General features: G+C 45.7%; 1 protein-coding gene and 1 long non-coding RNA gene across 8 annotated transcripts in view; one reads left to right on the top strand and one right to left on the bottom strand.

Annotated features, from left to right (window-relative positions):
• Positions 1-14540, bottom strand: part of Eogt (EGF-domain O-GlcNAc transferase) — a 48339-nt gene that overhangs the window by 13708 nt on the left and 20091 nt on the right. For 3 of the 6 annotated variants that reach the window (XR_014700597.1, XM_084578257.1, XM_084578258.1), the window contains exons 8-12: positions 14033-14136; positions 8997-9083; positions 4578-4649; positions 2403-2535; positions 977-1045 (exon numbers count right to left, since the gene is read on the bottom strand). Coding sequence is in view for 5 of the 6 variants with exons in the window: in XM_084578257.1 (XP_084434383.1) it covers positions 977-1045; positions 2403-2535; positions 4578-4649; positions 8997-9083; positions 14033-14136 (465 nt within the window). In the remaining variant the exon portion in view is untranslated. The remainder of the gene's footprint in view (positions 1-976; positions 1046-2402; positions 2536-4577; positions 4650-8996; positions 9084-14032; positions 14137-14540) is intronic. The other 3 variants (XM_084578256.1, XM_084578260.1, XM_084578259.1) reach the window with 1 other exon arrangement.
• LOC146178419 (uncharacterized) overlaps positions 1-14540 on the top strand; it is a 71903-nt gene that overhangs the window by 49663 nt on the left and 7700 nt on the right. The gene's annotated exons all lie outside the window — the stretch shown is intronic.

The following is a 14540-nucleotide window of genomic DNA, read 5'->3' as shown; positions in this document are numbered from 1 at the left end:
AATCCCGCCGTAAACTTGGAAACAAAACGACGCCGTGTGCGTTTCTGCGAGAGCCGCCGGCTGCCGATCCATGCTATTGAAGTGGCGGCGACGGCATCTCTATATCGATCTCGCAGTAAATAGCCGACACGCAGCAGACTACAGTTGGGCAGAACCTACCCTGATATCTTTTTCAAAATGGCAGGAAGCAATTCACAAACATAGAAGTTGCAATGACCATAGATGAGTCAGCAATGGTCGCCTGTGATCATTATTACTGCACAGTTAGTGAACAAACACATGATAACCAACAGCACGATGCATCATTCAACGAGCAATGTGCATCCCATTTTTCACTCGCACATGGCGTTGAATAAAACATATGAGAGCGTGACAACTACTACTCGTGTGCTTTTGAAAACCCCTCAAAGTTTTGTTGCACATTTCGTAACAGCACACAATGCCCCAAAGGCCTCACACTTGTGCCACTGTTGCCAATTCATATATGCATGAGCACGACCAGCTGTTTTTTCTGCAGTCTGGGGCCACCCTTGAGTTTCTTTCTTACCCAAGGAACCTACACAACATACACACTTTTTAACAAGATGCAGACGTATGTCATGCACCAGAGACAGCATACAGCGTCTGCTTTTCAGGCATAAGGTGAGGCAAACAGCGAGCCACCCAAGGTGGCCTGCATTTTTGCCGTGCTGCCAAGATGACCAGTTTGACCAGCCTTACAGGGCTAGTTCACTTTCCGGCCACGTTTCCGGTCTTTGGAAGTGGCTTTTCAGATTGATCAATCCATTGCAAAAGTGTCAATAGAAATGACATCAGAGCAGTTAATTTATCGCGGGCACTTCGAATGCGTAAATGTTTGGGGAAAATAATTTGTGATTTCCTCTGCTATGCAGCCATCTCTACCTGCACAGAAAAGTAGTTTTTCAATGGAGTAATCTATCGGCTTAGCTCCAAGTTTCCCTTTTGTGCCACTCACCTCCTCCTCGTTCAGGATGCGGCGATACTTGGTTCCACGAGAAAGGAGCGTCACATGAACGTCGCCTCCCTGCAGAGAGAGCACGTGCAATGATGTTCATGCACACGGCATGGACTGGCCTATTGAAACCAGAACAACTGTCGTCACCCACGCTTCAAAGGGGTATAAGACATCAAACATCTGATAGTATGTTTTTCTCTGTTCAATTATGTCTAAGGTGTTACTATACGCAATTCACCCTGCAAAGCTCATGTGCAAGTGGCAACTTATTTCTAACTGAGTTCATTCTTTCACACTGTTTTGGTTTCAGCAGGCAAACAATGGTTGTGACATGAAAGTTCAGTACAGGTCCCAAGGTACATAAAAAAAAGTCTTGTATTACAATTCCTAATTCATAGATTTAATGAACCACAATGCATAAACAAACAAGCCAGCCCCAAAGGCCAGAATGGTAATTACCTTAAAACCTGCATATAATACGAGGTGCACTTTTGGGACAGCAAAAACAGGAAAATAAGTTTTCACCAGCATACAATGCAGGCAAAGAAAGGTTCACAGAAGTATTTATTTTTTACGGTTGCTCCACGAGGCGCACGCACTTTGTGCTTTCGCATCCAATGCCCCACCAAGCGTCGAATGGTGCCATGCACCTTCTTGTGTCGGTGCTGGTTTGCTACCCTTCTCATGAAGACACACCTGATCGGACAATTTCACGCACCATGAGGAGAAGAGCAGCTCAGATTTGCCCTGATATATGCAGAAGCCACATGGTCCTCGGCTGTTGTAAACCAGCAGGCTGCTACCAGCTCAAATGCTGGACGGCGGTGCACGAGCTGCCAGTTAGCATATGCGATGCTCACACCTGTTCATGTCTAGCACCGCACTCAGCCGCATGGCATATACACCCCAGAAGTGTTCTAGAATTTGGTGCCCCATGATATAGCGACATCTTTCTGTAGAAACTCTTCATTGCCACCTCTGAATGTGTTGGCTATCCGATCCACACAAAGCGCGACCCCGGGAACGCTAGTTAAGCATCCGCAATTAGGCTGTAGGGTGTAGCCAGCTGGCTGAAGAGGCCTGTAAGTCCTGCGCAAAATGAGGAGTGCTGCTTTCGCGGTCCTGACATTCTGTGAGGTGCAATCGACCTGCTTCCGGTCGCGTGCGCATCATGAGCACCGTAATGATGCCGCGGCAGCGAGGGACATAGGGCCAGTGTCGGGAAACCGAAATCATCGAAACAGTAAGCTGATGCCACTGCTAGATGCTCTTCCTCTCGCTGGAAGCCTGATGCTGATAGCACTGAGTAATAACAAGACCAGAACTCTGAGTTATGCCTAAAATGTGTTCAGATCCACATATAATGTGAGGTGGAAATTTTACATAATAGGCACCACACAATAGGCACACCATAGGCACCACACACCTGAATGTGAGCCTTGTGCATCATGGCTGCCGCAGAGGGGGCAACTCACCGGTGGACGCACTTTGACACCGAGCCTGTGCAGCATGTGGCGATTGAATGCCTTGAACACTCCACTCGCATGACAACCAGGAACCTGGGGAATGAAAGGCACCGATCACTTCAGTCGAGGGGTGTTTCATCCCAACAAGGAGTAACTGCTTTTACAGTTGCGCTGACGAGAGGACCTCGATGATACAAGCTTCCATACAAGTGCCCTCTCTGGCATCAGTAGTGACCACTCTGAGAAAATCTCTGCTGTTGTTGCAGCTGTTGTAGCGCTCCAAAGGAGTAACTGATCAGAATCACAGAAGTAGGCACTGTTTCAGTGATGTGATTGGCTCATTTCACTTTAGAGCAGCTTTCGACGTCAAAAGTGCTTTCTGGCGAAGAAACGACAGCATTTGATGCAGATATCTACACCATTATTTCTGGTGTATAAAACGCAATCGTTCCTAAATTTTTTGCCAGCACGATTTATACTCAACAGAAATTGGCATGCCATCTTTTGCCATTCCAGTAAACATGGTTGAAAAAAAAAAAAATCAACATATAAAGGAAGAAAAGATACACTTGTTAAAAAGTCTGGCATATTCTGATCTGTTCCGATAGTCTAGCTTGATGTGCTTCCGCAGAGACCCGGTGCAGAAGTGGGAGCACACGCCTTGGACAACCTACACATGCACAGATAGCTTCTAGTGGAAGCAGCTCTTGATGGTGAAACACAGACTGCACTATGCTATAGGTGTATTTCAAATGTCATCCTGGGGGTACAACTGCATAATCTCTCCTCAATCGCTCAATCCAACGGAATGTGGAGCCAATACAAAACTTGTGCCACCCCTGCACGTAGCCCAGTCCTATTATTGAAAGTTTCGACTTTGCCACTGCAGCCACAAGGCTTTGCGAGTGCTATGCATTGTTCTTGCTCGACATGACGCTCCTGGTGAGGCCGAGAAACCGCGATGCATAACCAAAGTTCAGGGCCACTGAAGAATTATTTTTTTACTGAGAACAATAGCTGAATAAAGCTGTCCTCAGCATCCCTTTAAGTTGGCTTTCCTGCATTGAACGATGCACACCATGCAATAGCAAAAGCCACCAAGAGTGCAAAAAAAAAAGGATACAACATTGCACCTAATGCAACCGAGTGCTCCAGAATTCTTAACGCACATAAAAAACTTTCACACACTACACATTTGGAGATGCTTCGAGAGCCAAACAAAATGACAGTTACTAGGCTCCAACTTTTACACTAAGAATTATTGCCGATTCGTTCCAGCCACTTAGGCCATGCCGGACCTTCAGAAAAATGGCTCGGAATACAAACGTAATGCAGAAATATGCTAAACTGTGCTCTTTTAGACACACAATGTCAGTTTTTCAAAAGAAAGCAGGTTGCAAGCAACATGAAGGTATCGTTACCATTCCCGTCATCAGCAAATCATGGCCATTACAGAAGAGAGGCTTCTCTCCCTTCAAATATTCCTGTCCTATGAGCTACCCAATTTCAGCAAGCTCCCTAAGTTTATTCACTACTCCTAGCTCCTTAACTGCCTCGGTTCAGGTCCACTTGTTTCCTGCTGAGGTACACCGCTTACGCAAGTTTCTTTTGAGTGTCCGCTATGAAACAAAAGAGTGCCATATCTTCCGGTGTATAAGTCAACTGGCACTCCGATGCAAACTACTGACTAATGGTCGTGCACCCCAAGTTCATTCCTGGTCATCTTGCACAAGCCAACACATTCAGATGCATATCTGCTAAGCTCAGATTCCGAAAACCTGAATCAATCCGAAAGCTTGAGCCAGGTTTATCCTAAAGGAAGTCTTGAAGTAATCTTTCTCATCGAATGCCTCCATATTGATGCAACTACTTGGTGACATGTGTGATTCTACACTTCTGCTGTTTAGAAACAACCCAAAACAACAGTGTTACCAGTTTCATCTGTATCTGCTCAGCATTATGTCAAGCATTGTAACGCATTTGATTTTGCCCCTTCTCTTTGCACTGCAACTTAACATTTTTTAGCCACCTAAGAATTCATGGCATCCTTGTTTTTAAGTACCTCTCAGCCTTCCAGTACATATTTCTTCCCACTGTGCAGAATAAAACAAATGCTCGAGAGCAGCTTGGCTCACCAGGGGCAGGTTGTAGAACATGCCGAAGATCATGCGCGGTAGGAAAGAGAACAGCGCCTCTCGCAGACACACCTGCAATTAACAAACAGATAAAGCTCAATTCAACTCGATTCAATTAAGTGACTGCAACCACAAAATTCCATTTAAGACAGCCTTTCTGACAGAGCACTGCGAGCAAGTTAAGGGTCCACATTTTGACTCAATGAAGCATTGCACCAGTGTTAGTGAGTGTGCATAACTGCACTGCCATGGATTATTTCGTCATTCTGATGTCAAGACGAAATAATCATGTTTCAGTGACGTCGTAAACCGCACCGCCCTAGTGTGGAGAATTTGTTCCACTTTGCATTTTGTGTGTGTGTGTTGTTGTTTTTTTGCCATTGTGACAAAATCATAACAGTGGGACTGCCTTACTGACAAGTGGTAATCAAATAACAATAAAGAAAATGACATCCAATTATAATAAAAACGCACAGCTAGACCAGCTTTCAACAAGCGACTCTTACATCACTACACAAGCACAGTGGATTCAGCCAATGCATTGCGAACTTTCTGCGGCCTTCGAGGCCACACAAGAAGGACTTGCCATATTGTGCCACCTCTGGAACTAACGGATCACAAATGTCAAAGCGTCAAGGACCGCCACATTTCTGAGCATAGTGAGAACTGTGGTCATGACCCAGAGTAACAATGGCAATTTCATTTGCTCCGGAATGGAATGGAAACGAAATGGAAATGCATTTATTACTGGCAAGATTGGGGAACAATGCTGTACAGACTGTCTCCTCTATATAGTCACAGAAGCCGGTAGAGGCAGGTTTACTAGCACAAGCACCGGTGAAAGAAGGCACGGCTGGCTAACCGACTAGCGAGTGAGCTCTCTGAGCGAAGAAGACAAGCATGTGCCAGTCTCCCGAGCTCGACCACATGGCGGCGCCAGTAAGTAATTAAAATTGCAGCCCCTTCCAGTTGAAAAGGCATTGGCGTGAAGCCGTGTGGCAAGGTCAAGCATAACCGTAGGTGGCGTGAATGTCGCATTCACAAGGAGTGTAATATGCATAGAGGCCCAAAACCGACGCACAGAACTCTTATCAGTGGGGGGGTTGGAAAAGCAGCTATGGCAGCAGTCTTCGCTGGATCAGGGGCAATACCCACATCGCTAATGATGTGGCCCAGGAACATGAGCTGTTGGAATGCAAAGTGGCATTTTTCTGCTTTTAGTGAGAGGCCAGCCACACGAATGGCACTTATAAAGGCTGTCGTCAACGTCGTCAAGTTAAACGACACACATCTGCCAGTTGAGGCCAGCTAGGTCAGTGTCCATCATTCCTTGAAAGGTGGCGGGAGGGGAGCACAAGCCCAAGGGAAGCACCTTAAACTCGTACAGTCCATCAGGAGTAATGAATGCGGTCTTCTTGTGATCACGTTCATCAACTTCGATCTGCCAATATCCACTGCATAGATCGAGCGATGCAAAGTATCGGGCGCGGAAGAGTCGGTCGAACGAGTCGTCGATTCGAGGCAATGGGTACACGCCCTTTTTTGTAATTTTGTTGAGCCTCCTGTAGTCGATGCAGAATCTTAGTGTTCCGTCCTTTTTGGCGACTAGCACAACTGGCGATACTCATGGGCTTGTGGATGGCTAGGTCACATCATGGTAGAGTATTTCATCGGCCCACACCCGAATAGCCTCTCGTTTCTTCGCCGATACTTGGTAGGGATGTTGGCAGATAGGGCGTTCAGTGGGATCAACTGTAATGCTATGCTTTGCTACCAGCATCCGTTTCACTTTGGAAGTGACAGCAAAGCAGTCATTATAAGAATCGAGAATTGCTTGAAGTCGGCGTTTCTGGTCAGGAGGCAAAGCAGGATTCACGTCAGTTTGAACAGTATGTCCAGTGGCTCTCGGAGGACAGGGGGGTCTTGTTGACCAGCGATAGGGCACAGTGAGCAGAAGGCTCACTGACTTTATCAAAATAAGCAATGGCTGTACCTTGCGGTAAATGGCAGTATTCAACGCTAAAGTTCTTTAAAGGCGATTCAGGTCACTTGTTACTCAACGCAATGACCCCCTGAGCGATGCAGACTTGTAAGCTCAACAATAAATTCACGTTCATTTCCCTGAAGCCTTGAAGGGCGGGAGGGCTGTCACACTGACCTGCAACAAACAAGCTGGTCAGTGGAAGTGGAGTGACGTGGTCATCGCACACTTGGAAAACTGGCCTGCCTGGTGTGTAGTCGTCGGAAATTGCACGCTCGGTGGAAAAAGTCACAATGAGGACACGAAGGTTGATGATAGCGCCGGTTTCCCGAAGAAAATCAAGACCGAGCATCAGGACCTAGGAGCACTCGGCCAACACAGCGAAGTAACAAGAGAAAGTTACGTGGCAAATCTCGACTCGAGCTGTGCGCACTCTGAGCAGCGTCACCACATGCCCTTCGGAGGGCTGTCCTTATCGACGTTCCGTGCCAAGAAGTCAGGAGCCGGTATCTACAAGGACAGTCATGTAGTGGTTGTCAATGACGATCGGTATATCCCAGTGGAAAACAGCTCACCGTCGACAAAGTGCGCCATATTATGGATCGTCGGACTGATGAGTCGTTCGGTGCATCGAATTGCGACGTCGAAAGTAAGCTTCTGTGATCGTCGGGAGGTCGTCGGACTCGTTGGTCGTTCGGTGCATCAATTGGGGGCGTCAGAGAAAAGTTTCTGCGATCGTCGGAAGGTGGTTGGACTGCTGGTTGGAGCGGAGGGTCGGAGGTCAGACTTATCGAATCAGCGAGCGGAGGATGTTGGTCCTAGTGCTTATCGACGGCAGGCCAACCCCAAAGGGTCACCGCCCTCAGTTTTCCCTGTGTAGAATTGGGGACTGCCTGAAGGATGAACAGCGACTCGAGGAAAACTGTCGCGGCGATGGTGACCTGGACTAGCGTCGCGGCAAGGATGCAGGTGGTACATCGCTGAGGTACTGTTCGATGTTCCAGGGTCATTCACCATAGCATGGCTGAAGAGCATCTGGCGAGAATCCGTACAAGCCCATCCAATGATACAGGCGATGGCGCAGTACGTGACCGGTTTCGCCACAGTGGAAGCACAGAGGTAGATTATTCACCGTGCGCCATGCGTGTGCTTTACGAACAGGCAGTCCAGCGTCAGGCACACCAGTCGAAACTAGATATCGGGGTGCAGGACGAGCGGGGCTGCAGGGTGCCAGTGGTGCTGGCACAGGGGTATGCAACACGCTGCTGTAGGTCACGACAAATGGCGCAGGCAACTGGTGGATGGCACTGATGGCACTGCTTGGCGGAGCTCTTCACGCACAACATCCGAGATACCTCCAACCCACGGGTGTTGCTCGAGAGAAGTCAGCTTTTGCAGCTCTTCGCGCACAATGCTTTAGATAAGTTCACGAAGGGCTTCACTCTCGTTGCCGGACATCGGCAAGCAGAAGTCTACAGCAGGGCACGCTCCATGCTTGTAGCTTCCTTCGTAAAATCAGTCACAGTAAGTACATGGAGGGTCACGTACAAGGCCGATGAACAGCTGCTTCTTGACGCCTCGTGATAAGTGGCGCACCTTCTTTGCCTTTGACATGGACAGATCCGCGCGGTTGAAAAGCCAAGTCATTTCTTCCCCGAACATGGTGACGCTCTCATTAGGCCACTGCGCCCGGGAGTGTAGAGCCAGTTCAACCATCTCTTTTCTTGCATCGTTGCCAAACGTTTCGAGCAGCTGCCACTGGAAATTTTGCCAGGTGATGATGGTAGCCTCATGGTTTTCGAACATCTTCGTAGTGCCTTCAAATGCAAAATAAACATCACGCAGCTTGCGCTCCTTGTCCCATGCATTAAACGTAGCGACCTGGTCATAGCTGGTCAACCAGTCCTCAACGTCCTCAAATTTGTCGCCATGAAATGGCATGGGCATACGTGGAGCATGAAAAAGCAGCGGCTGGGCACTCACAGGAAGCTGAGTGGTCTGGCTTGCCGCCAAAGTCTTCATGGTTTGCAGTGAGGAAACAAGAGGACCACACTCGGGAACTAAGCCTCTCAAGTGGCGGCTCGCCCTGAGCACAGGTGTCGTGTCCGCGGTGTGTAGCTGGGCGTTGAAGGCACCCAGACATGGTATGTACCCCACAAGCTCCACCAAAATGTCACAAGAGCCGGTAGAACTAAGTAGGTGGGTTTGCACCAAAGCGCAAGCACTGGAGAAAGAAGGCATGGGTGGCTAACCAGCTAGCAAGCGAGCTCTCCAAATGAAGAAGACGAGTGCGTGCCAGTTTCCCGAGCTCGACTATATGGCAGCGCCAGTAAGTAATTAACATTACGGCAATATGCATCCGCTAAGTTGCTGTACATCCAGAGATTGAGCATGCAAACAGCAGATTACAAGAACAGAGTGGCAGAAAGAGGGCACACCTTCTTCCCCTTGAACTCGGACAGACTCCTCAGCTGACCCTGATGAAAAGCTGACCATACTGGCAGGAATGTGCCCCTGTATGGGACCTGCAACATCAAGGCACTTCATCAGACAAGCTTGGAGAGAAGACCACAGTTCTACTGTGCAATACTTTGCCCTTTCACACATGGCCATGTAAAATCAAATCAAAGACATCAATGCGCAGACCCCCTAACAATTGGCTTTAATATGGCACAGCATTCCAAGCAGGCTTGGGCAAAGCAAGGGCACACCTCATCACCAGCCGTGCACAAAAGTGCCGAACATGAGAAGTGCATATTCAAAATAATTCAATGCAAATCGAATCTGTTCTCAAGTTCTCTAAGTTTTCCCTTAATGAGCTCAGCATTCAAAAAGGGAGCTTTTGTTTTTTGTTCTTTTTGTAGCGAGAGCTACATTGACCACAGTCGTGTCATTTCGCCGTACCTGTCCGAAGAGCGAAGAAAGAAAGAAAAAAGAAGAAAAAAAGAAGGAAAAGAAGAAGACAGATAACTCAGTAGTTGATAGAAGCGAACGAAAACAGCGAGTTGCTAGGACAGAAGGTTCGCACGAACGTTGTGACAGCGGTGTGCCCCAGAGTTTTCAACTTAGAGACAATGTCATACTACTCATGACTCAGGGCTGTCAATAAATGTGTTTCAATCAATCAATCTTCTACACCCTAATGAGAATGGTCAACGACGAGAGGCAAGGGGTGCTTATATGTGAAGTGATTCGCCTATGGCATAAATAAAGCTGAACATAGAGTAAATTACTATATGTGCAAAAGCCATGTCTTTACTTTCAAGCCGAACCTAAGCATAGCCATGCTGATTACTATCGTGTAACTACAGGTTTAACCACAAGCTAAACCAAAACATTTTTTTTTTTTTGGCGTCTGTTTCAAAAGACAAGGTGCAGTCTGATACTGCACACCATGCTGCCATGACTGTTCTATGTGGTCAAGCACTGCAACGTGGTCCATTTGCGTGCCGGCATCCATAATGATCATACATGTGGGGTTTAGAAGAGTGGGCTCTTCAGTGTTCTTCTAGGTTAGAAGGCCCTGCTTTCATGGCTCAAATCCTATCCTTGTCATGTTCCAAGATATAAAGCTAGTCTGTTTGCTGTTCACCCTCAGTGGCAAGAGAAATTTTCTTACGCTTATGAAATGATGGCCATAGAGGCAACCTTCTGACTTGATGTTTTATTTCTTTCTCTCTCTTTATTTATACTGCCAGCCCTATGGAAGGGCCATTACAGAAGTGGAAACCAAGAAATGAAGACGACTATATTTGTTGAAGATGAATCGAGCAGCTAATCTTTGAATCCTATCCAGTTTCTTACGATTTTTTTTCTGTGTAAGTGTCCCTGACTATTTTCGCGGACTCAATGATAGGTCTAACCAGTTTTGTATAGGCTTAGTTTTTAATTTCAGGGGTAGCGACATGTAGATTATGCCTAGACAACAAAACGCGCCTTATTTGCCTTGTTACTTATTTCCTCTACTATATGTCTATCCATCACAAGTCGCTTCTGAATACTAATCCTAGATATTTGTGCTCCTCTACCCCTCGGACCTCTGCCATGGATACTATATATGAAAATTACAGGATCTTCTTTCTTGTAATAAACATGCATACTAATTTTATAGGATTGATTACCATTTGCCAGTCATGACACCATTTCATTATGTTTTCAAGGCTGGATTGTAATTTGATTTGATCTCTCAAAGCTTCTATGATATTATAGACAACAGAGTCATCGGCGAATAATCTTATAGGAACAGAAACCAGATTTGACAGATCATTAACAAAAATAAGAAATAAAAGGGGGCCTAGGACACTGCCCTAAAGTACACCAGATATCACAGGTTGTAAGCTAGATCTACGCATGTCTATTTCAATAATATAATTGGTTCACAGGAAGGGAAAGACGCAGTATCTATCATGCTTGCTTCTGCAGACACCTGAGCTTGTTTCTGTGGACACCTGAACCCCCTTGTAAGGGAAGGGAGGAAGGTGGGAGTGAAAGTGGGTAGAGAGAAAGAGGAGCTGTAGTGGAGGGCTACGAAGCAATTTCAACCACCTGGGGATCTTCAACCTCGCCTCTTCATTTCACCTACAGCAAAACACCGGGTTCGTTCCCGACCTACTGGCTTTGTAGGTACAAGATGAACCCCTTCGTTAGGATTTTTAAACGTTTTGATTTTCAGCAAAAGTTTGGGGTGGGAAACTCTTTCATATCCGGTGATTGGGGCTGCATTTTTCAACAGCTACCGTAACTCCATGACTTATAGTGACTTTTAAGTTTCGATCTTGGCCATGATTACTTATTTTCATGAATGTTTCGTGAATAATAGTCGCAAATAACAAATTATCACTTAAATATCCGACTGAACTTCAATTTAGTACTTTCACTATTAGATCCGTTTTAATTTCGTTCTGAAAAAGCATCACAGTATTTGCACACCCCTGTTCACTACCATTCAAGCTGTTCCACCAGGCTATGTGGCCAATTGGACAATCAGTGCTCAAAACAAGCATGGCATTTGGAACAGAGTCATGGAAGCATTAAGAGAAATATAGCAAAAACTATGATCCCAACTTCGTTTTGTTTACTTATACTTACTTTATTTACTTATAGTTATACTGTTTATTTACTTATAATTTGCTAATTTACTTATGCGTCAAGGCCCCATTGACAAGTATTAATATGCAGATAATATGCCATTCATACAATTACAGGAGCCAGCAGCTTCTTTAGTTAATAGACCTGTAGTGTACTGCCACTCTCACTACAAACTCGAAAGTGCCTGCATTCCACTGATACCACAGTGTCATGCAGCTTGTGCAACATGATGCCTCATCAGACTCTTCAATGCCCAACATATCATCACAAGGAAAGCAGCAAAACTTCGCATCCAGCACGGTGACAACGCACAAGCCACATCGACCCTCCACAGCTCATTGGCGGCTCTAGACAGGCTCAGACTGCACTGACAGAGAGCACAGCATCTATTTCGTGCACACTGTGTCCTACTTGTCAGTATTAAACGTACAGCACCACATCACTAGCTGCCAAGTAACTTTTTAACAGGTAATGGCTGCCCTCAGATTGGCCAGAGAGAGCATGCACACATGCATCTTGTCACTCTTTCAGCCGACCATTACCCTTGCATTTTAGAGCTGCACTGTACACCTAGCCAAGCGTATCAAAATTGGCCACTGCCCTAGAGAGTGTCAAGAACATCAGAGTTGGACAGCACTGGCAAAAAGCCCGAGTTACATCGAAAGTAATGTGCGACCATGTTCTTAACATGTCAAAACTGATGTGACCAACTTTTGTGCGATCGAAAGTGCACGGCAAACACAGCCGAGTCTAAATGAGCTATACTTCAGCGGAAAGAATCATTCATTAAACATCAACCCCAGCTTTGTTCAGTGCAGTGGTAGCAATGCAGTGGTAGCCTTTATTGCTTTCCTCCAATTTTGAATAATTCAAAAACTCGCGATACCGAAGTATTTTAAGTAGCCTAAAGGGCTTCAAATCATGAGGTTCCACTGCAGCTGCACCAGGGCAACTATAAACTGTATCATATGCCAATTCATTTCTGCCCACAAGAAAGGAGAAAAGTATGAGCAACAAACTGTCGCAGAAATCCATCAATTTTGTCCCATTTACCTTCCAAGCGGTGACCACTGTTCATCACCACCAACACTAGACATTTGTGACAGTTAGCGAAGATCCTCGATCATTCCACAATGTGTGAATGTTCTGACTTTTGAGTACAGCGGAAAGGGGCCATGTGACGCAAATAAATATTTTGTTTTCATTCTGTTCCATTCGTTGCATAGATCATGGCGATGCCTAAAATCATAACATTTAATTTGTTGTTCTGCTCTAGGAACATTTAGTTAGGGCAAACGGTGCCAAAATAGCAGCAGATTTGAAGTGCCAAACAAAACTGGGTGCTGCCTTTTGACTCGCCCATCAAGTTCATTTAGTTTGAAGTTTAAGTTCTTTCATTTTATAAAATTCATTCCCCGAGCACTGTACGCCTTCCAGACAGGAAGAAAAAAAAACTGAAAAAAAAAGCACTGGAATAAAATAAAAACTAAGTGCCATAAACAAGAAACAAGAAGGTCAATGTGCTCTGCGCTTGCAGAATGACGACGCCATCAAAACATGAGGCTATGGTAAGCCCCATTAGGACAGCAACTGCTTGCAAGGTTCCACTGCACATGTCCCAGGCATAGTTCTAACGCCCAATCTTGGCAGTGGGTGAGTGAAATGCACGTGAGCTGCAATTTCATCCAATTTTCTTATTTCAAACGCTGCGTTAATTGACTTTCGCTGAACAACACTCTAACTTCTACTACTTGTTTCGCACCAGTCTCTGAACAAATAAGAAATCCAAGGGAAGTAAAAAGAATGTCATAATAAAACTTGAAGAACAGCACTGACAATAGATTCAGCACATTCAGATCAAAATTATTATCACATGTGTGGCTGAGCTCAATTTCTTTTAAGGACACGAGTTGACCAATGAACAGTATGCATTTTGATGAAATGGCCCATTTTCCTGCTTCCCTCATGCTACAGCTATGTAATAATATGGCATGGCTGGTAAAAACGCAAAAGGAAATGTGGAAAACACACAGAAAAAGACCCGGGCAGGCGCTACTACAGGCGACAAGGACCGTCATTCTCACGGACCGTCATTTACCGCCTGTCCGTGTCATTTTCTGTGGGTCGTCCGCATTTCCTATCACACTTTGCTAGCCATGCGTATCAACCAACTTGCCCAATATTCTGCCCTTCTAAGTGATAATATCAGATAATATCGATTGCTCAACATGTACTAACTGACTGCTGAGCCTCTGAATCAGGAAAAAAGCCCAGCAACAAAAATCAGGATGCCCAACCACTGAAAGCACTGACCACATGATAGCTGATCTCCACCGCTTTGTTACTGTGATAGCAAAGCAAGCACTGGCCTGCATGTGAGCCTCACCGTATCCCAGATGAGGACATCAAAATCGCCAGCCAAGCTGTTGTTGAAGTGCAATGTCAGATACAGGTTGAGGAAGTCACAGAAGTGGTGGTACATGTTGACAACTGTAACAAAAGCATCACACAAAGCCAAGGTCTAACACATTAGAAGAGAAAATTAGTCAGACCTCTATGCTTCTAAACTACTTGTAAACAAACAAATTTTATACATAACAAAGGAACTGCTACACCACTTGGAAGTTCCCGTGGAAAACCACGTATCCGACACCTCTTTTCAGTGAAGTAAAATTTTCATACAACAGGATATACGCTGTATTGAACTCCTATTGAACCTCACTGGCCGTTTCGTGCAACGTTATAGCAGCTGTTTTCATGGTTAAAAACTGCTTGCACGGGCCATGTCGCTCGAATGACATTTCTTGCACAATAAAAATGCTCAAAGGGGTCTTGAACTGTTGTCACAAAAAGACAAGAAAGCTGCTGCCCCATCCATGACCAAACATCTCAGG

This window comes from Amblyomma maculatum, chromosome 9 (assembly GCF_055883805.1).
Source record: "Amblyomma maculatum isolate TAMU_Amacu chromosome 9, ASM5588380v1, whole genome shotgun sequence".
Classification (NCBI taxonomy): domain Eukaryota; kingdom Metazoa; phylum Arthropoda; class Arachnida; order Ixodida; family Ixodidae; genus Amblyomma; species Amblyomma maculatum.
This window is presented reverse-complemented; position numbering and strand designations above follow the sequence as displayed.